This window comes from Oncorhynchus clarkii, chromosome 4 (genome assembly GCF_045791955.1).
Source record: "Oncorhynchus clarkii lewisi isolate Uvic-CL-2024 chromosome 4, UVic_Ocla_1.0, whole genome shotgun sequence".
NCBI classification, from domain to species: domain Eukaryota; kingdom Metazoa; phylum Chordata; class Actinopteri; order Salmoniformes; family Salmonidae; genus Oncorhynchus; species Oncorhynchus clarkii.
Window position 1 is genome coordinate 67,913,789 of NC_092150.1, and position 21,170 is coordinate 67,934,958.

The following is a 21,170-nucleotide window of genomic DNA, read 5'->3' on the forward strand; positions in this document are numbered from 1 at the left end:
AAGAGTAAACAACGAGAACAAGAGAGAAGGAAGCATGAGCACATGATTGTGAATTCCCCAAAAACACTCACCTGAGAGGGCATCTGAGGCTGCTGCCCTCCCTGACGCATCCCCATGGCAACGTGAGCTTCCCCTGGGAACGGGCTCATGGCAGCCAGCCTGTTCTGCAGCTGAGAGAGAGAGAGAGCGAGGGGGAGTGAGTCACAGGACTGATAGAGGAGAGGGAGGGAGCGGACTCAGAGTTGAAATGATAGAGAGACGAGAGAGGAGGGAGTGAGTGAGAGCAGATAGAGAGAAGAGAAGTGGTTGAGAGAGAAAAGGGAAATGGGAACCTAATATTTGATAAAGAGAAGTGTGAGAAGACCAGTTATGAGAACAATATTCTTAATATCCTTTACTTTGCCATGAGGTCTTTGAAACCAACCTGATCATCTAGCAGAATAATCACTAAAGTCAGAATAATCCTCTCTCTCTCAGCATAAATGATAACAATCAATCACTGTAAATGTACATATGGTTCAGTACTCCCCTACCATAGAGGGGCTTGTAGCAGCCCTTTAGTTCCCCTGTTTGGACTTCTGTACCATAATGGGGCGTAGGAGGCGCTCCACCTCACATGACTACCCATTTCACCAAGATAGCTAACTCTGCTTAGCAACACAACACAATGGCACATTAATACAATGCAGGGCTGCCTGAGATTTACTATTGCTGAGCCAGTGTTTAACGAGCACGGGCTCTGACTGGGATTAAAAGGCAATGCTGCGTGACACAGGCTTCATTAACATCAACAAGGCCTGTTAAAGCCCACCCCCTCCTGTGTAGAGGAGAGGAGGGAATCAACTACGTCCATATTAGAAAAGTGGACCAGGGGAGTGGGCCAGCCTGGGTAGGTAAACGTGGTCCTCTTGAGCAGCAGTGTCTGTTGGCATTTAACTTCTTGGTGACAGGGGGCAGTATTTTTACGTCCGGATGAAATGCATGCCCAAATTCAACTGCCAGCTACTCATCGCCAGAAGATAAGATATGCATATGATTAGTAGATTTGGATAGAAAACACTCTGTAGTTTCTAAAACTGTTTGAATCATGTCTGTGAGTATAACAGAACTTATTTAGCAGGTGAAACCCCAAGGACAAACCATTCAGATTATTTATTTTTTGAGGTCACTCTTTTCAATGGTGTTTCATTGGGAATCCACATTTCTAAGGGACCTTCTTGCAGTTCCTATCACTTCCACTGGATGTCAACAGTCTTTAGAAATTGGTTGAGGTTTTTCCTTTGTGTAATGAAGTACGGCCATCTTGAACGAGGATCACTTGAAGTGTACTGTTAGATAGAGGTGCGTGACCAGAAAGCTAGCTACAGTTTGTTTTCCTCCTGTATTGAACACAGATCATCCCGTCTTTAATTTTATTGATTATTAAAGTTGTATTACAAAAGTAGTTTGAAATGTTTTGTCAAAGTTTACAGGAAACGTTTGAGATATTTTGTAGTCACATTGCGCAAGTTTGAACCGGTGTTTTTCTGGATCAAACGCGCCAAATAAATTTACATTTTGGATATATATCGACGGAATTAATCGAACAAAAGGACCATTTGTGATGTTTATGGGACATGTTGGAGTGCCAACAAAAGAAGCTCGTCAAAGGTAAGGCATGAATTATATTTTTATTTCTGCATTTTGTGTCGCGCCTGCAGGGTTGAAATATGCTTTTCTCTCTTTGTTTACGAAGGTGCTATCCTCAGATAATAACATCAGTTGCTTTTGCCGAAAAGCCTTTTTGAAATCTGACATGTTTGCTGGATTCACAACAAGTGTAGCTTTAATTTGCTATCTTGCATGTGTGATTTAATGAAAGTTTGATTTTATAGTAATTTATTTGAATTTGGCGCTCTGCATTGTCCCTGGCTTTTGGCCAGTTGGGACGCTAGCGTCCCACATATCCCGGAGAGGTTAACGGATCCATTTACTGCTCAGAGAGTGCACACACCTGGTCTTATGTAGCTTAATCTGGTGTGTTAGGGCTGTGTTGGAACAAAAGTCTGATGTACCCGCTTTGCCCTGCCCAGCCCATCCCACCTGCTGTGGGCCCTGCAGCCTCTGTTGCAGCTGTAACCTCAGCTGGTTGGGAGGCAGCCGGAGCTGGTTGGTCATGCCAGGAGCTCTGCCCATGCCAGGCCTCAGCATCATGCTCCCAGGGAAGGCCCCCCTGGGTGCACCGAAGCCCCCCATACTCTGCACCCCTGCTATCTCTGGAGGGAACTGGGCAGGGGGGCCAGGGTTGAACTGAGAGGGGTAGCCGGGCAGCTTGGGGTCCATGGAGATGGGGGTGGTGGCAGGAGGCTGGGAGGGGAACCGTTGAGGGACGGGGTCGAAGCAGCCGCCCTGGGGAGAGGAATGGTCAGGGTCAATACTGGGTTAATTACAGTCCAACAAACACCCCAGGAACAAACAAATCATTACATCAAGCATGCGTCGATGATTGCACTACTATACTGATGGAAAGAAACTATTCTGTGGTGCTTTGGACAGGAATTTCAATTAACTCTCTAGATTTAACGCTCATTCAGCTCCGTAGTGTAGTAGAGTATGACAGTGCCTGTCCTCTTCCGTATATAGGTAGCAATCGCAACACTTAAAAAAGACAAATGCAATCTACTATCATTCTCCTCCTCTGGTACCTTCACCAGCTTGTCGATGCCCAGGGCTCGGTCCAGCTCAGCCAGCTCGCTCTCATCTGTGCCACTCAGGAAGGACACCAGCTGGTCCAGGAGGGCCTTCTCGTCGTTACGTCCCTCGGGGGTGGTGGGGGGGCACAGCAGCTCATCCAGTGGGCACGGGACACACTGCCTGCTCCACACACAGGGGGAGTCCGGAACATGGGAGTGTGTCGATGCAATATAAAGATGGGCAAGGTTTGTTTCTGTGTGCCTGTGCATTGGAATGTGAGCAATGAATGTGTCTGTGTGTTTCTTCTACATAGAAGTACTATACTCACTCCTGAGGGGAGGCCAGAGAGGCTTGCACAGGGTTTCCCACGCCTCCATCAAAGGACAGAGTCTCAGTTAGGGCCAGGGTCTGGAACTGCTGAGAGTCTGTCTCCATCTTAGACAACGCTGGAGGACAGCACACACACTCTTAATGAACCACCAAGAAACAAACAACTAACCCATAGATTCCATTTTATTATGTAGTAATTATGTAATTCAAGATATTTGATATGAGCATATTCTGGTTCATACCGGTGTTGGAGTTGAATGAGTTCATTAGTCCAGGCTCTTTAAAGGGGCTGCTGCCTTTGGGTGTCTGGAAGAGTTCCCCTTGTCCCGGTCTCTGGCTGCAGAAGTCAAAGTGTGACTGGTTCTGCAGGCTGGAGCCATCAGTGAGCCCTGCACAGTCACAAACAGACACACAGTCAGGACAAGTCATTTCCTGGGGGGCCACACTAAAAATGAAAACAGGCAGCATACAGCAGGGTGTGGAGTCAGGGGCCTCTTGCCCTCTGACCCTTTATCGTGACCCCTCACTCCTGACTAGAGGTCGACCGATTAATCGGAATGGCCGATGAAATTAGGGCCGATTTCAAGTTTTCATAACAATCGGAAATCTGTATTTTTTGGCACCGATTTTGCAGATTTTTTTTTATATACCTTTATTTAACTAGGCAAGTCGGTTAAGAACACATTCTTATTTTCAATGATGGCCTAGGAACGGTGGGTTAACTGCTCGACAGATTTTCACCTTGTCAGCTCGGGGGATACAGTCTTGCAACCTTACAGTTATCTTGTCCAACGCTATAACCGCCTGCCTCTCATTGCACTCCACAAGGAGACTGACTACCTGTTACGCAAATGCAGTAGAAGCCAAGGTAAGTTGCTAGCTAGCATTAAACTTATCTTATAAAAAACAATCAATCATAATCACAAGTTAAACTAGTAATATCATCAATCATATGTAGTTATCTAGAGTGTCCTGCGTTACATATCGATGCAACGCTGGGGGATGATTTAACAAAAGCGCATTTGCGAAAAAAGCACAATCGTTGGATGTCTGTCCCTAACCATAAACACCAATGCCTTTCTTAAAATCAATACACAGAAGTATATATTTTTAAACCTGCATATTTAGCTAAAAGAAATCCAAGTTAGCAGGCAATATTAATTAACCAGGTGAAATTGTGTCACTTTTCTTGAGTTCAGGGTATATGCAACAGTTTGGGCAGCCTGGCTCATTGCAAACTAATTTGCCAGAATTTAATGTAATTATGACATAACATTGAAGGTTGTGCAATGTAACAACATTATTTAGCCTTAAGGATGCCACCCGTTAGATAAAATACTGAACGGTTCCGTATTTCACTGAAATAATAAACGTTTTGTTTTCGAAATGATAGTTTCTGGATTCGACCATATTAATGACCAAAGGCTCGTATTTCTGTGTGTTATTATGTTATAATTAAGTCTATGATTTGATAGAGCAGTCTGAGCGATGGTAGGCAGCAACAGGCTCATAAGCATTCATTCAAACATTAGAAAAAAAAATCCAGAAAATCACATTGTAGGATTTTTAATGAATTTATTTGCAAATTATGGTGGAAAATGAGTATTGGGTCACCTACAAACAAGCAAGATTTCTGGCTCTCACAGACCTGTAACTTCTTCTTTAAGAGGCTCCTCTGTCCTCCACTCGTTACCTGTATTAATGGCACCTGTTTGAACTTGTTATCAGTATAAAAGACACCTGTCCACAACCTCAAACAGTCACACTCCAAACTCCACTATGGCCAAGACCAAAGAGCTGTCAAAGGACACCAGAAACAAAATTGTAGACCAGCACCAGGCTGGGAAGACTGAATCTGCAATAGGTAAGCAGCTTGGTTTGAAGAAATCCACTGTGGGAGCAATTATTAGGAAATGGAAGACATACAAGACCACTGATCATCTCCCTCGATCTGGGGCTCCACGCAAGATCTCACCCCGTGGGGTCAAGATGATCACAAGAACAGAGAGCAAAAATTCCAGAACCACACGGGGGGACCTAGTGAATGACCTGCAGAGAGCTGGGATCAAAGTAACAAAGCCTGCCATCAGTAACACACTACGCCGCCAGGGACTCAAATCCTGCAGTGCCAGACGTGTCCCCCTGCTTAAGCCAGTTCATGTCCAGGCCCGTCTGAAGTTTGCTAGAGATCATTTGGATGATCCAGAAGAAGATTGTGAGAATGTCATATGGTCAGATGAAACCAAAATATAACTTTTTGGTAAAAACTCAACTCGACGTGTTTGGAGGACAAAGAATGCTGAGTTGCATCCAAAGAATACCATACCTAGTGTGAAGCATGGGGGTGGAAACATCATGCTTTGGGGCTGTTTTTCTGCAAAGGGACCAGGACGACTGATCCGTGTAAAGGAAAGAATGAATGGGGCCATGTATCGTGAGATTTTGAGTGAAAACCTCCTTCCATCAGCAAGGGCATTGAAGATGAAACGTGGCTGGGTCTTTCAGCATGACAATGATCCCAAACACACCGCCCGGGCAACGAAAGAGTGGCTTCGTAAGAAGCATTTCAAGGTCCTGGAGTGGCCTAGCCAGTCTCCAGATCTCAACCCCATAGAAATTCTTTGGAGGGAGTTGAAAGTCCGTGTTGCCCAGCAACAGCTCCAAAACATCACTGCTCTAGAGGAGATCTGCATGGAGGAATGGGCCAAAATACCAGCAACAGTGTGTGAAAACCTTGTGAAGACTTACAGAAAATGTTTGACCTCTGTTATATACCCTTTGTTGGCAATGACAAAGTATTGAGATAAACTTTTGTTGTTGACCAAATACTTATTTTCCACCATAATTTGCAAATAAATTCATTAAAAAATCCTACAATGTGATTGTCTGGATTTTTCTTCTCATTTTGTCTGTCATAGTTGAAGTGTACCTATGATGAAAATTACAGGCCTCTCATCTTTTTAAGTGGGAGAACTTGCACAATTGGTGGCTGACTAAATACTTTTTTGCCCTACTGTAAGTGTTAATTCCGTATTGTTGTAATTGTCATTATTACAAAAAAATAAATAAATAAAAAAATCGGCAGATTAATCGGTATCGGCTTTTTTTGGTCCTCCAATAATCAGTATCGGCGTTGAATATTCATAATCGGTCGACCTCTACTCCTGACCCCCTTTATTCCTGCCATACCTCGGCTTGGTCTTCCGGGAGGCTCCCTCTTCACGGTCACGGCCTTGACAATGTTGGCCCCACTGGGCTGGAGTAAGGTAGGGGACTGAAGCTGGGTAGGGGACTGAAGCTGGGTAGGGGACTGAAGCTGGGTAGGGGACTGAAGCTGGGTGGGGGACGGAAGCTGGGTGGGGGACGGAAGCTGGGTGGGTGACGGAAGCTGGGTGGGTGACGGAAGCTGGGTGGGTGACGGAAGCTGGGTAGGGGACTGAAGCTGGGTAGGGGACTGAAGCTGGGTAGGGGACTGAAGCTGGGTAGGGGACTGAAGCTGGGTAGGGGACTGAAGCTGGAGATGGTTCTGAGGTTTGGTTTGAAGAGGTGATTGGATCCAAGGCTGTGTCTGGGGCTGTGGAGGTGAATGGAGCCGTGGTTGAGGTTGGGTTTGGCTATGGGACGACAGGGCTTGGGTGTGGGGACCACCCTGCTCCTCGCTGCCCTGCTTGGCCCCTGCAGGGCCCCTGAGGGTGGGCAGCAGCTGGCTGAGAGGGTCCAGGTCAGCAGATCCACTGGGGAACTGAGAGAGAGAGGGAGAGAGGAAGAGGGAAAGAGAGTAAAGGTCAAATAACTTCCAAGGCTGCTGCTGGTAGCTCTGTGCTGGAGAGAGACAAAGTTGAAGAGAAGGGGCCACAAATGAACACAACTAGCTCCTGCCTAAGGTGGAGTTACTATGGGCTCAACGTAAGTAGAACAAATACAGCAGCGAATCACATGCTCCCTTTAGAAGGCAGCAGCAGCATCCACTCAGACAGCCAGCTACTGTGACCACCCCAGCAACAGAAGTCCTAGAAGTCCCTAATCCTAAACCCTAACCTTAACTATAACCCCAAACTTAAAGTGTCTGAGAGGTCTGCATGTCTGGGACGTGATCTTGCTGCATCTGGATACTGCAGGGACTGTGTATGAGGTGTGAGTTGTAGACTGCAGGCGGGAGGAGTAGGGCTGCAGACAGTACCGGGTCTCTGGATGGCCTGCTGTCTGCAGGGCTCGGTTTGGGCTTGGGGCTGGTGCAGGCTGCAGCGCAGGGCGTAGTGTCCCCGCTGGCCCTCTTCTCAGTCTTGACCCGGACCGTCTGCAGGCTGAGAGCGGCCGGAGGGGGCAGGTCGCCCAGGTCCTTCTCATCCGTGTCCAGGAGGAAGCGCAGCAGCTGGTGGTCCTGAGGGGTGCTGGGGGTTCCGTTGGGGTTGGCGGTGGCAGGGCTGGCAGGAGGCTCCTTCTTGATCTCAGACTCCTTGCCGTTGCTGCCCTCAGCCGGGCTGCTGTCCTGCAGAAGGCGGTGGAGGATCTTGTGGCGCTCCGTCAGCGTGCTGTGGGAGGCCGGGCACTGAGGGGTGGAGGTGGGTTTGGTAGATGTGTTTTTGGGGTCCCTAGGCGCCCCCACGCCGCCGTTGTCCAGGGGCTGGTTGAGTTTGGAGTTCCCCCCTAGTTTTCCTTTAGCCAGGTCCTCTCCGCCCCCACCTCCTCCTCCTCCCTCGGGGGGCTTGGCGGGGGGAGGGCGTGCTGGGGAGCTGGTGGGGGTGCTGGCCTGCCTCTGATGTAAAGGGGAGGGCAGAGAGAAACTCAGGGGGGTCCCTGCTCCACCGTCCCCACCAGAGTGGTGCCGGCTGAGGATTCCACTTCCACCGCCACCAGCTCCACCTCCCAGTGACAGTGCCGGAGAGTGCAGGCCAGGGGTGGAAGGGGAGAAGGGGTTCCCTGGGACACGCGGGCTGCCGCCCAGCCCCGGACTGGCCCTGGGGGGTCTGGGCGACATAAATGAGGTAGGGGTGGCAGTGAGGGGGCTTCCCAGGGGCGAGGGGCTGTTGACCTGCTGAGGACACATCCGGTTGGGCGTCAGGTACCCTGCTGAATGGCTGGTGGGTGTGGTGGGGGAGGTGGTGCTGGAGCTTTTGCCGTTGTTGAGATGGAGGCCCGAGGTGGGGCCTGGGGCTTGGCTGGCCTCGCTGCCCGGGGGGAGGGCAGGGGAGTGGGAGGGAGCAGGGCTCCTATGGGTCAGTAGAAGGCTGGAGTTAGTGTTTTCCTGAGAGCTAGCAGTGTTGTGTTCCCTACAAAAGGAAAACATCAGCTGGGTGAGAGAAATATTCTGGAAATGTATTTTCTGTTTACATCCTGTCAATTCCTACCATTCCAACCATTGTTGATTGGCAATAAAGACATATATTCTACTTGTTCCATATGACTTGCCAGTGTGTGTGTTCATGCGTGCGTGTGCGGTTGTGTGCGAGTCACCTGTCGATAGTGTGAATGCCCATGATGAAGGGCTGAACGTCATGGTTAGGGGGGCAGCAGAACTTGCAGCGGGTCTGAGCACTGAGGGGGGTCCCATCGCTCAGGTTGAACCGGTAAAGAGGACTGATGGCCGTGCCATGGGTCATCACTGGCAACACACACACACACACACAAACAACAATTGAGCTACTGATCAGTGTGGCGTTCTTTAAGAAAAAAAATAAAGATGTTTCTGTAATGGTACGATATGGGGGTACTGTGTTGTTACAGCCCAATTATTGACAATAGTACATAACGTGTCTCTTTCCACCCCCTTATCTTCCTCATCCCCCTTCTCTTCCTCATCCTCCCCTTCTCTTCCTCATCCTCCCCTTCTCTCCCCACTCCCCCCCTTCTCTTACTCCCCTTCTCTCCCCACTCCCCTTCTCTTCCTCATCCTCCCCTTCTCTTCCTCCCTTTCTCTCCCCACTCCCCCCCTTCTCTTCCTCCCCTTCTCTTCCTCATCCTCCCCTTCTCTCCCCACTCCCCTTCTCTCCCCACCTCTTCCTCATCCTCCCCTTCCTCCCTTTCTCTCCCCCCCTTCTCTTCCTCATCCTCCCCTTCTCTTCCTCCCCTTCTCTCCCCACTCCCCTTCTCTTCCTCATCCTCCCCTTTTCTCCCCACTCCCCTTCTCTCCCCTTCTCCTCACCCTCGTGGAGCAGCTTCTTGGCGTGGGAGGGTTCTTTGCCTTGCGGCTGGAAGAAGGCGTAGATACACTTCCTGACCAGGTCCTCCCAGCCTGGTCGCCCCGTCGCCCGCAGAGCACTGGTCTCTATGGAGATGATCTTCCCTGGACACACGCACACACACACTAGTAACGGTGGTCTATTATGAGGTCAGATGTACAGTAGTAGTGAGAGCTGAAACCCCGTCCTTGCCTTTCCTCTCTAGGTAGGTTTACCAACAAGCCTGTTTATTGTGTAACACTCCAGTTAGTCCATCTTCTGGAGCAACATGAAAGCTCTCTACAAATCTACAAATTGGAGAGTGTGTGCGCGTGTGTGTATGGAGTTTTTATGTGAGAGGGTAAAGTTGAGGTAAAAAGTGAGAGGTCAGGGGTTGATACCTGTGGGGTCCTGTTTGGTGATAAAGGACTCAGTGCGGATGGCGGGTAGCTGCTGGGGGCGGGGCATCGGGCAGGCTATGCAGATCAGGCAGCTCTGCAGGTCTGGGCACAATACAGATCAAAGGTCAGGAGAGGTCAGAGTTAAGCCTCTAACATGGGTGTGTGTGTGTGTGTGTGTGTGTGTGTGTGTGTGTGAGACTGTGTGTGTGTGTGTGTGTGTTAGCTGTAATAAGCAGGGCGTCACCGTGTCTAACTCTTTCTCTCCTATACGGACGGCTCTGGTCTAGTTAGGACAAGGTAAAGACCAGCGTGATGTCATGCTGCTGACACACCTTTTTGAATTTGTATGACATGAGTGTGAATGTAAACATCTGTATGCATACCTGGCATGTATCTGTGTATGTTCAGTAAGCTGTATGTATCTGTGCATGTTCAGTAAGCTGTATGTATCTGTGTATGTTCAGTAAGCTGTATGTATCTGTGTATGTTCAGTAAGTTGTACGTATCTGTGTATGTTCAGTAAGCTGTATGTATCTGTATGTTCAGTAAGCTGTATGTATCTGTGCATGTACAGTAAGCTGTATGTATCTGTGCATGTACAGTAAGCTGTATGTATCTGTGTATGTTCAGTAAGCTGTATGTATCTGTATGTTCAGTAAGCTGTATGTATCTGTGTATGTTCAGTAAGCTGTATGTATCTGTGTATGTTCAGTAAGCTGTATGTATCTGTGTATGTTCAGTAAGCTGTATGTATCTGTGTATGTTCAGTAAGCTGTATGTATCTGTGTATGTTCAGTAAGCTGTATGTATCTGTGCATGTTCAGTAAGCTGTGTGTATCTGTGCATGTTCAGTAAGCTGTATGTATCTGTGCATGTTCAGTAAGCTGTATGTATCTGTGCATGTACAGTAAGCTGTATATATCTGTGTATGTTCAGTAAGCTGTATATATCTGTGCATGTTCAGTAAGCTGTACGTATCTGTGCATGTTCAGTAAGCTGTATGTATCTGTGTATGTTCAGTAAGCTGTATGTATCTGTGTATGTTCAGTAAGCTGTATGTATCTGTGTATGTACAGTAAGCTGTATGTATCTGTGTATGTACAGTAAGCTGTATGTATCTGTGTATGTTCAGTAAGCTGTATGTATCTGTGTATGTTCAGTAAGCTGTCTGTATCTGTGCATGTACAGTAAGCTGTATGTATCTGTGCATGTACAGTAAGCTTTATGCATCTGTGTATGTTCAGTAAGCTGTCTGTATCTGTGTATGTACAGTAAGCTGTCTGTATCTGTGTATGTTCAGTAAGCTGTCTGTATCTGTGCATGTACAGTAAGCTGTATGTATCTGTGTATGTTCAGTAAGCTGTATGTATCTGTGTATGTTCAGTAAACTGTATGTATCTGTGCATGTTCAGTAAGCTGTATGTATATGTGTGTGTGCTCACCATCTCCCTCCTCCGGCATGGCTTTGGGCTGGGAGACAGTAAAACACTGCATGATGTCGTACTGCTGTCGTGCCTCCTGGTTCTCTGAGTTCACCTCATCAGGAGGCCTCTTTAGCATCCGGCAGTTAAATGTGTTACTGTTCCTCCGACCCTGCTCCTGGGGCCACGGCACCCCGTTCACTACACACACACGCACACACACACACAAAGACAACATCAGTAACGGTGTAGACAGACAGAAACATCATTAGGAACAGGGACACACACCAACACACAGGACATACAGGAGTGTGTGACAAAGAAAAGAAAGGATGAGGGAGACAGGATGACAGTCAGAGGCAGGTAAAACCAATATGTGTAATGTAATAATAATGGTTTGAAAACAGACAGGATGACATATCTGGGGTAGAGAGAGAGAGAGAAGAGGGGGATAAGGAGAGAATAAACGAGACAGTAGTAGTGAGGGTCTAGTGAGTTTAAACTGAAACTGAAGTTTAGCTGTCACATGATCTGTGACAGCTATGATACTGTACCTAGAGGCAAAGGTTCCTCTCCTCTCTTACCTCCTGTCCATCCTTAATGGTTATGTACTCTTATAATCTCCAGCCGGCACAGCCAGAAGAAGACTGGCCACCCCTCAGAGCCTGGTTCCTCTCTATCTTTCTGCCTTTCTAGTGAGTTTTTCCTAGCCAGGGTGCTTCTACATCTGCATTGCTTTCTCTGTGGGGTTTTAGGCTGGGTTTCTGTATAGTACTTTGTGACAACTGCTGATGTAAAAATAGCTTTATAAAATACATTTGATTGATCCCCTCCTCTCTTACCTTTCTTTCGTCTCCCCGTTATCATGTTCTTTTTCTCCTTCCTTCCTCATCTCTTTCATCGCCTTGTAATTTCCTCCTACTCGACATCAACCCCTCTTTCTTTGTCATTCTCGCTTTTCCTCCCTTCTCTCTTGCTTCTCATCTTCTTAGCACCTCTCCAACCCCCCCCCCCTCTCTCCATCCTCTCGCCCTCCTCTCCTCCCTTCACCATCATCTCCTGCCTCATCTCATCCCCTCTTCTCTCATCCACCTCTCCTGTCGTCCTCACCGAGGCTCTTGGGCAGCAAGTTGCGGACAAACTCGCCGTGGTCTCCCACATGGAGGATGCTGTAGACACTGGAGGTAATCAGCTCTTCTTGGGTGTAGCCTAGGTAACCTGTCACATTCTCCGACACAAACACGATCCGGCCCTCGCGGTTCACCACAAAAAAGAAGCCGTCCAGAGCCTGGCCCGAAACAGAGGGAGGGACAAAAGAGGAGTGAAAACGGACACCTCCGGAGGAAGGGGAACACGAGAAGGGGAGGACCTCAGCCTCTCTCTCAGCCCCAGCCCCAGGGAAAGTGGGCCAGGAACTAATGTGGCATACTGACACTGGGCCTCACTGGGAAACTACCACCTGAGTACCACACATACAGTCACTGAATCACTCTGGACAATACAGAGAAAATGTTGAAGACAGAGAGATTCTAACTAAATTGCCATCATCCCTCAAAATTACATTTGAGCTTTTACACAAAAACATACACAACACTTTATCTAACTTTGTATGAATCTACTGTGAGCAGGTGCAATCTAACTACCCATGTATTTACTAATGAGCAACCAATAAGATGATTATCTAATCAATAAGATGATTATTTCTCACGAAAGAGCACCTGTGCTTTAGAAAGCTGCATTACTGAATTATCCAATCAATGGATACTTCCTGTGTCTCTCACTGAAATTAAAATTCCACCAAGCTTTATTGTTTCACTCACCTCGAGCAGCAGCGGCCCCAGAGCCTCTTTCTCCACCATGCCCTGACTACTGGACGAGATGTCACTCTTCTGCACCTCGTCTTCCGGTGACACCAAAGCCGCTTTCTCTGCAGGGGGCAAACGCACACACAGATCTTAAGAACACACAGATCTTAAGAACAGCTCCAATACGGGGGGACTGAACGTGGGGCGATCAGCCATTGGTAGCATGTACTTTTAGTCTTCCTTATTTTACTGACATCAACCATTACATAGGCATTATGTAATTACTTAGTAACTCCAAGTAATAACTCCTAAGTAGCTTGTTATACAATTTATTCCCCTCATAATGAAGCTGGTATTATTCAACAGAGAATAATGAACTGTGTGGGCTGTTGATTAACTGTGTTCTGATGACATCAGTCCAGCTCAAAGGGTTAGGGGGACTCAACGCAGCACATGACTACAGCATTCTGTAACTGTACTGTACATTTACTGTACAGCAGCTAAAGCCAACGACTGGAAGTGAGCGGGAAACGGCTTGTTTATTCTGGCATGGACACCAATGCATACTGCTTTTATAATTAAACCATACCCCATGTAGATACATATATCATGTCAAAAACTCTTAAAAAGCCATTCAACAATGACCCAAATCTCTTCTTGGACCTGGTGTAAGGTTCTACTTAGGACAAAAAGGGCCAAAGAGAGTGATGAGGAGAGGGAGCCAGGGAGGGGGATCGTGGATCTGTGTATTGTCAAGTGACAATGTTTTTTTTCTCTTCTTGATCAACGACCTGATGATAGGCTGCTGACGCCCTGGCCTGGCCCTGGTGTGGACAGAGAGAAAGATGCTGATCTGAGAGATGATGATTGGTGCCTGAGGCCAGCAGGGTGAAATAGAGTACAGATACAGAGAACTAGACTGAGCTGGATCGAAGAGAGAGCGAGAGAGAGGCCGGACCTGCCATCACATGTCATTACTGTACTGTAGGCCTGACAGAGAGAAAGAGAAAAAATATATATATATAAAAAAACAGTGCAAACTAGAATGCTATTTGGCCCTAAACAGAGAGTCTACAGTGGCAGAATACCTGACCACTGTGACTGACCCAAACTTAAGGAAAGCTTTAACTATGTACAGACTCAGTGAGCATAGCCTTGCTATTGAGAAAGGCCGCCGTAGGCGACATGGCTCTCAAGAGAAGACAGGCTATGTGCTCACTGCCCACAAAATTAGGTGGAAATTGAGCTGCACTTCCTAACCTCCTGCCCAATGTATATATTATATTAGAGACACATATTTCCCTCAGATTACACAGATCCACAAAGAATTCGAAAACAAACCCAATTTTGATAAACTCCCATATCTACTGGGTGAAATACCACAGTGTGCCATCATAGCAGCAATATTTGTGACCTGTTGTCACAAGAAAAGGTCAACAAGTGAAGAACAAACACCATTGTAAATACAACCCATATCACTTTCTTTGGCAATGTTAACACGTTTCCCATGCCAATAAAGCCCCTTGAATTGAAATTCAGAGAGAGAGGCCAGACCTTTCAAAACATGTCATTACTGTAGGAGAGAGAGAGAGAGAGAGAGAGAGAGAGAGAGAGAGAAAATAGTGCAAATGAAGGAGAAAGATACAGCGAGAAGGAGGCAGACATGAGAAAGAGGAAAGGATTAAGGAAGGGAGGACAATAGAGAAAAGAGGAAGAGAAAGTGTCCCAGTCTTTCTGTTAGCCAGCCTGTTAGTCTCTAAATCTACAGTCTGATGTCAGAGAGGCTGTATTATTCATATCCAGTACCTATCACTATCCCCCACACTGTCCTCACAGGGCAGAACTACCCTACAACCATAATGAGGAGAGGACCTCCCTCGCCCCCCTCCCCTCATTCCTCGCTGACTGGGCCCAGTCTAGGCCGGTGACACCTGATCCAGTCCCACCAAAATGCCCTCCCCTACCTTCAGTCTATGCTCAAACCATACACCCCCCACCCAGAGTACTTGGTTCGGGCCCCCTCTGGTCTCTTGGCCCTCCCACCCCTATTGGTGAGCAGCTCCTGCTCAGCACAGTCAAATCTCTTCTGTCCTGGCAACCCAATGGGGAACAAGCTTTCCCTTAACGTCAGGACAGTGGAGTCCCTACCCATCTTCCGAAAACGTCTGAAACGCTACCTCTTTAAAGACTATCTTAAATAAATCGCAATGACGGCCCCCACCCCCCTCATCCATTTTTAAATAATTAAATGCACTTGTGTTTTACTACTACCACTGACTTTGCTGATAACTACTCTATTGAGGAAATACGGTTGTGATATGTTGTTGTCTCACGCAGTTATCGTAAGATGAATGCAGTAATTGTCGCTCTGGATAAGAGCATCTGTTAAATTAATAAAATGTAAATGGAAAATGTAGGTCACGACCAGCATGATGTCAGCACGCAGTGCTCACTGTACCGACATGTCCCCACCAAGTAGACAACAGCAGGAGCAGGGAGTGATACTATACAGAAAGAGAAAGGAGAGAGAGGAAGAGGAAGAGAGGAAAGAGGTACTTTTCACCGTATTCCCGACCACACCAAGTCAATCTCCTCCGCATCCTCTCCAGGGAGAAACAGAGAAAGGAGTGTATATTTATGAAACGCAGGCTGGCCGGTGCCCAGGTCTTAAAATCAGGGTGACGAGTGAGCACATCACTGTGAATCATGTGTGGTATTCCAGGACGCCAAGTACTGAAACCAAAACACAACAAAGTCCTTCCGTAATTAGGTTATTGACAAAATCAACCAGGGCTAGGTGAGGACTTTATGGTACAGAGACATGAATATCCTGCAGCAGGCCTGCTGGTTGGGCCGTGTGCTGCACTACTCCTCAGATACACTACTCTACCACTTTCTGGTTGTCACCAGAGCAGTGTTTAACTTCCCAAGTGTGCAAATGCATGGGCAATTCCAGTTGTTTTGGGAATTGGTGGGGCTAACAGGATACAGAGTATTTTTCTCCTTGAGGATGTGATTTTCTTCCCAAAATAGTTAAGGAAAACATCTTCTGAGAATTCGGGGTCTGTCCTTGTCTATCTCAAAATCAGATAGGAGAGGGTTGAGAGGGGGAGTGGGACACAGGGGGGGCAAGAGGTGAAAGAGGGGAGAGTTGCAAGGGCGAGAGAGAGAGCGAGAGAGGGGCACAAAGGAGCGGAGTGCGGGCCTCGGGAGAGGAGGGGTGAGCGGAGCGTGTGTGTTCCTGGTTCTCCCTGCGTAGGGGAAAGGGAAGCTGGGCTGTGCGAGAGGCCCTCTTGCACAAGGTCAGGGGGCAGGGATCTCAGCCATTGGCTGCTCTCTCACACATCCTAGCTGTGACTGACATCGCAGGGGCCGCTAAGACCCTGACAACCTTATGCCATGGTTATTTCAGCTCGAAGTAGGCTCATGCGGGGGAGGGGGCATAAAATAAACAGAGGATCTCATCTCGTTCAACAACCCCCAAAGCCTTACAAGGAGGAAAACACACACACACACACACTAATGGTTCCCCTCATTTCACTGAGGCTGAAACAGAGAAAATGACACCTTCTACACAGCACAGAGGCTTTTGGTGCTAATTCCGGTGCAGGCAAGTGAGCGCCACTGTTTACTCTTACACTTCTACTCCACTGCGTCTCCCTGCCTGTCTCTCTGCCTGCCCGCTCAAGGCCAACACCAGCCCTCTCTTAGTCCGTTGGGCCTCCAGTACTACCCTATTCTAGATAGGAAACAAGGGCTGGAAGGAATATTCTAATTTACACCAACATTCTGAGTCTCCAAGCCTGTTTGTGATGATGGGAATCAGGGCCAGGAATTAAAATACGTTTAAGCAACTACGCCTTTCTGTTAGGCAGCCATCTTGTCTAATGTATATACTCTACAGTGCTGCTTAGAAACGCCCGCTGCTTGTGTGTGTCCATACTAACAGGATGCTTGATGGGATCTCTGGCGGCAGGGAGAAAGCTGGGTAAATACATACTGAACCATGTAGTCCCTTAGACACAGATCTTGGATCAGATTTCTCTCCCCAAATCCTAACCTTCAAACATCAGAGTGAAAAAGAAAAACTTGACCTTAGATCAGAGCCTCAGGGACAACGTCATCATCATCCTACTCTAACTGCTTCAGTTTCCATCCAGGCTATGAGGGTTGTAGTGCGATCCTCATTATTCCAATGGTGTGGTCGCAACATAATGAGTGTCATGATCCGAGGGGTCACAGTTAACTGAAAATGTTAAGGCGTGGACTTAAATCGGACAACCTCCTACATCGCTTTGATCTAGCCCATAATTTCAAAGCCTACAGGTTCCAAATCCTAGTAGCCAAATACAGCTACATTACTACTACATTGGTTTTTGATTTATGGCCTACACTCTCAGAAAAAAAGGTACTGAATTGTACTTAAAGGGGCACAATCTCTTCACTGTAGTGGCCCACTAAACTATTAGTTACAGATACTTGATTGTACCCTTGCAGTTCATACCTTTAGGGGACAAGACCGCATCATTTTTACATATAAACACAGCAAAAAAAGAAACGTCCTCAGTGTCAACTGTGTTTATTTTCAGCAAACTTAATATGTGTAAATGTTTGAACATAACAAGATTCAACAACTGAGACATAAACTGAACAAGTTCCACAGACATGTGACTAACAGAAATTGAATAATGTGTCCCTGAACAAAGGGGGGGTCAAAATCAAAAGTAACCGCCGGTATCTGGTGTGGCCACCAGCTGCATTTGGGGCGGCCGGTAGTCTAGTGGTTAGAGCGTTGGGCCAGTAACCCGAAAGGTTGCTAGATTGAATCCCCGAGCTGACAAAGATCTGTCGTTCTGCCCCTGAACAAGGCAGTTAACCCACTGTTCCTAGGCCGTCATTGTAAATAAGAATTTGTTCTTAACTGACTTGCCTAGTTAAATAAAGGTAAAATAAAAAAATAAAAAATAAATTAAGTACTGCAGTGCATCTCCTCCTCACGGACTGCACCAGATTTGACCGGTTCTTGCTGTGAGATGTTACCCCACTCTTCCACCAAGGCACCTGCAAGTTCCTGGACATGTCTGGGGGGGGAATGGCCCTAGCCCTCACCCTCTGATCCAACAGGTCCCAGACGTGCTCAATGGGATTGAGATCCGGGCTCTTCACTGGCCATGGCAGAACACTGACATTCCTGTCTTGCAGGAAATCACGCACAGAACGAGCAGTATGGCTAGTGGCATTGTCATGCTGGAGGGTCATGTCAGGATGAGCCTGCAGGAAGGGTAGTTCAACAAGTTCAGTCTGACGATGCTGTGACATACCGCCCCAGACCATGACGGACCCTCCATCTCCATATCGATCCCGCTCCAGAGTACAGGCCTTGGTGTAACGCTCATTCCTTCGACGATATAAGCGAATACGACCATCACCCCTGGTGAGACAAAACCGCGACTCATTGGTGAAGAGCACTTTTTGACAGTCCTGTCTGGTCCAGCGACGATGGGTTTGTGCCCATAGGCAACGTTGTTGCCGGTGATGTCTGGTGAGGACCTGCCTTTACAACAGGCCTATAAGCCCTCAGTCCAGCCTCTCTCAGCCTATTGTGGACAGTCTGAGCACGGATGGAGGGATTGTGCATTCCTGGTGTAACTCGGACAGTTGTTGTTGCCATCCTGTACCTGTCACGCAGGTGTGATGTTTGGATGTACCGATCCTGTGCAGGTGTTGTTACACGTGGTCTGCTACTGAGAGGATGATCAGCTGTCCGTCCTGTCTCCCTGTAGCGCTGTCTTAGGCATCTTACAGTACAGACATTGCAATTTATTGCCCTGGCCACATCTGCAGTCCTCATGCCTCCTTGCAGCATGCCTAAGGCACGTTCACACAGATGAGCAGGAACCCTGGGCATCTTTCTTTGGGTGTTTTTCAGAGTCAGTAGAAAGGCCTCTTTAGTGTCCTAAGTTTTCATAACTGTGACCTTAATTGCCTACTGTCTGTAAGCTGTTAGTGTTTTAACGACCGTACCACAGTTGCATGTTCATTAATTGTTTATGGTTCATTGAACAAGCATGGGAAACAGTGTTTAAACCCTTTACAATGAAGATCAGTGAAGTTATTCATATTTTTACGAATTATCTTTGAAAGACAGGGTCGTGAAAAAGGGACGCTTCTTTTTTTGCTGAGTTTAGTCATAGAGTACAAAAGCGTACCTTTAGAAAAGGTACACATGTGAATTTTTGGGGTATCACCACAGTGACAAAACAGTTTGTTCATTTGAATAGGCACAAATGGTCCTCTTCTTTAAACCAAGTGCCTCAAGTGTACACGCCTCTCCGCCATCCCACTTCTAACACCAATGTAGCAAATTCAGGGGGTAGCCCCACCTGGGACTCAAACCTGGGCCCTGCGACAAGCCAACACTATTCCAAGAGGTCTGTGTATATCCTTCCTGTTTGGCCCTGTCCGGGGGTGTCCTCGGATAGGGCCACAGTGTCTCCTGACCCCTCCTGTCTCAGCCTCCAGTATTTATGCTGCAGTAGTTTATGTGTCGGGGGGCTAGGGTCAGTTTGTTATATCTGGAGTACTTCTCCTGTCCTATTCAGTGTCCTGTGTGAATCTAAGTGTGCGTTCTCTAATTCTCTCTTTCTCTCTCTCGGAGGACCTGAGCCCTAGGACCATGCCCCAGGACTACCTGACATGATGACTCCTTGCTGTCACCAGTCCACCTGGCCGTGCTGCTGCTCCAGTTTCTTTCAACTGTTCTGCCTTATTATTATTATTCGACCATGCTGGTCATTTATGAACATTTGAACATCTTGGCCATGTTCTGTTATAATCTCCACCCGGCACAGCCAGAAGAGGACTGGCCATCCCACATATGCTCTCTCTAATTCTCTCTTTCTTTCTCTCTCTCGGAGGACCTGAGCCCTAGGACCATGCCCCAGGAATACCTGACATGATGACTCCTTGCTGTCCCCAGTCCACCTGACTGTGCTGCTGCTCCAGTTTCAACTGTTCTGCCTTATTATTATTCGACCATGCTGGTCATTTATGAACATTTGAACATCTTGGCCATGTTCTGTTATAATCTCCACCCGGCACAGCCAGAAGAGGACTGGCCACCCCACATAGCCTGGTTCCTCTCTAGGTTTCTTCCTAGGTTTTGGCCTTTCTAGGGAGTTTTTCCTAGCCACCGTGCTTCTACACCTGCATTGCTTGCTGTTTGGGGTTTTAGGCTGGGTTTCTGTACAGCACTTTGAGATATCAGCTGATGTACGAAGGGCTATATAAATACATTTGATTTGATTTGATTTGTGTTGGGTAAGATCTGTAAAATATTAATTACAGCTATTTACTGTCACATGTTATGTTAGCATTTAGAACTTTAATTAAGAAAACCATAAACCACTTAAACTGGTACAACACTTCGATTCAAGATTGGCCCCACCAAAAAATAACTGAAAGCCAAGCCCCCCACTAAGCCACGCCTCCAATATAAGGAGGCCCCACCATTATAAGACAGTATTTAGATTCTGTAAATAAAATGGTCAATTCTTCTTCATCATTGTACCTTATGGTGGGTACAAATATTTACGTTTTTTCAATACAATGTTAATTTGTAGCTTTTCTGCTTAGCCAAGGTTAAGATTAGTACCATCAAGAATCAAAAGGGTACACAAAGTGTACAAAAAATACCTGGTTTTTGTTGAGTGTGTGATGATGGTACCTTTATTTTCAAAATATTTGGTACAAAAATGAACCATTATACTAGATTATCCGCACATGTTGGAGCTAGGAACACAAGCACTTCGCTCCACCCGCAATAACATCTGCTATATATGTGTATGTGACCAATACAATTTGATTTGACAAGTACCCTAAAAGGTAATGAACAGTACAGTGAGATGTGTATTTCTGAAGGTACAGTATCTGTATTTTGATATTTTTGTACCTCAGGGAACAATACTTTAGCCTAACTTAACCTTTTTCTAAGAGTGTGTTAACCCCCAAACACATAGAGCTGAGAATGATAACAAGATGGGTTGGGACCCTGAGACAACACTGGCTAGATGTCAAGGGCTGGAGGGAGGCTGCCTTGTGAGAAGCTCTGTTAAAACGGGTGAGAGGTCATGTCCAAACAGTCCAAACACTCTTCTGCCGAGGTCAAGTTCAGAACCCAAAATGTATTCAGTGCTCTGGTTAGGCCTACAAACAAGCTGATTGTACACTTCAGAGTGGCTCAGGCCCTGGGGATGTAGAGGTGAGGGGGTGCAATGGGGGCCTTTCGTTCTACCTATAGACGTCATGCTTCAGCATCTAGTGCGGGGATGCTTTTCAGCGGCAGGGACTGGGAGACTAGTCAGGATCGAGGGAAAGACAAAC

The 21,170-nt window shown here is 47.1% G+C and overlaps 1 protein-coding gene across 5 annotated transcripts in view; it reads right to left on the reverse strand.

The window, feature by feature from the left end:
• LOC139407167 (nuclear receptor coactivator 1-like) overlaps window positions 1-21,170 on the reverse strand; it is an 86,197-nt gene that overhangs the window by 7,875 nt on the left and 57,152 nt on the right. For 3 of the 5 annotated variants that reach the window (XM_071150682.1, XM_071150683.1, XM_071150681.1), the window contains 13 exons: window positions 12,804-12,910; window positions 12,094-12,271; window positions 11,005-11,184; window positions 9,563-9,664; window positions 9,146-9,286; window positions 8,458-8,605; window positions 7,184-8,273; window positions 6,193-6,745; window positions 3,246-3,392; window positions 3,002-3,119; window positions 2,685-2,853; window positions 2,083-2,388; window positions 72-209 (listed from right to left, as the gene is read on the reverse strand). In XM_071150682.1, coding sequence (XP_071006783.1) covers window positions 72-209; window positions 2,083-2,388; window positions 2,685-2,853; window positions 3,002-3,119; window positions 3,246-3,392; window positions 6,193-6,745; window positions 7,184-8,273; window positions 8,458-8,605; window positions 9,146-9,286; window positions 9,563-9,664; window positions 11,005-11,184; window positions 12,094-12,271; window positions 12,804-12,910 — 3,377 coding nt within the window. The remainder of the gene's footprint in view (window positions 1-71; window positions 210-2,082; window positions 2,389-2,684; window positions 2,854-3,001; window positions 3,120-3,245; window positions 3,393-6,192; window positions 6,746-7,183; window positions 8,274-8,457; window positions 8,606-9,145; window positions 9,287-9,562; window positions 9,665-11,004; window positions 11,185-12,093; window positions 12,272-12,803; window positions 12,911-21,170) is intronic. The other 2 variants (XM_071150685.1, XM_071150684.1) reach the window with 1 other exon arrangement.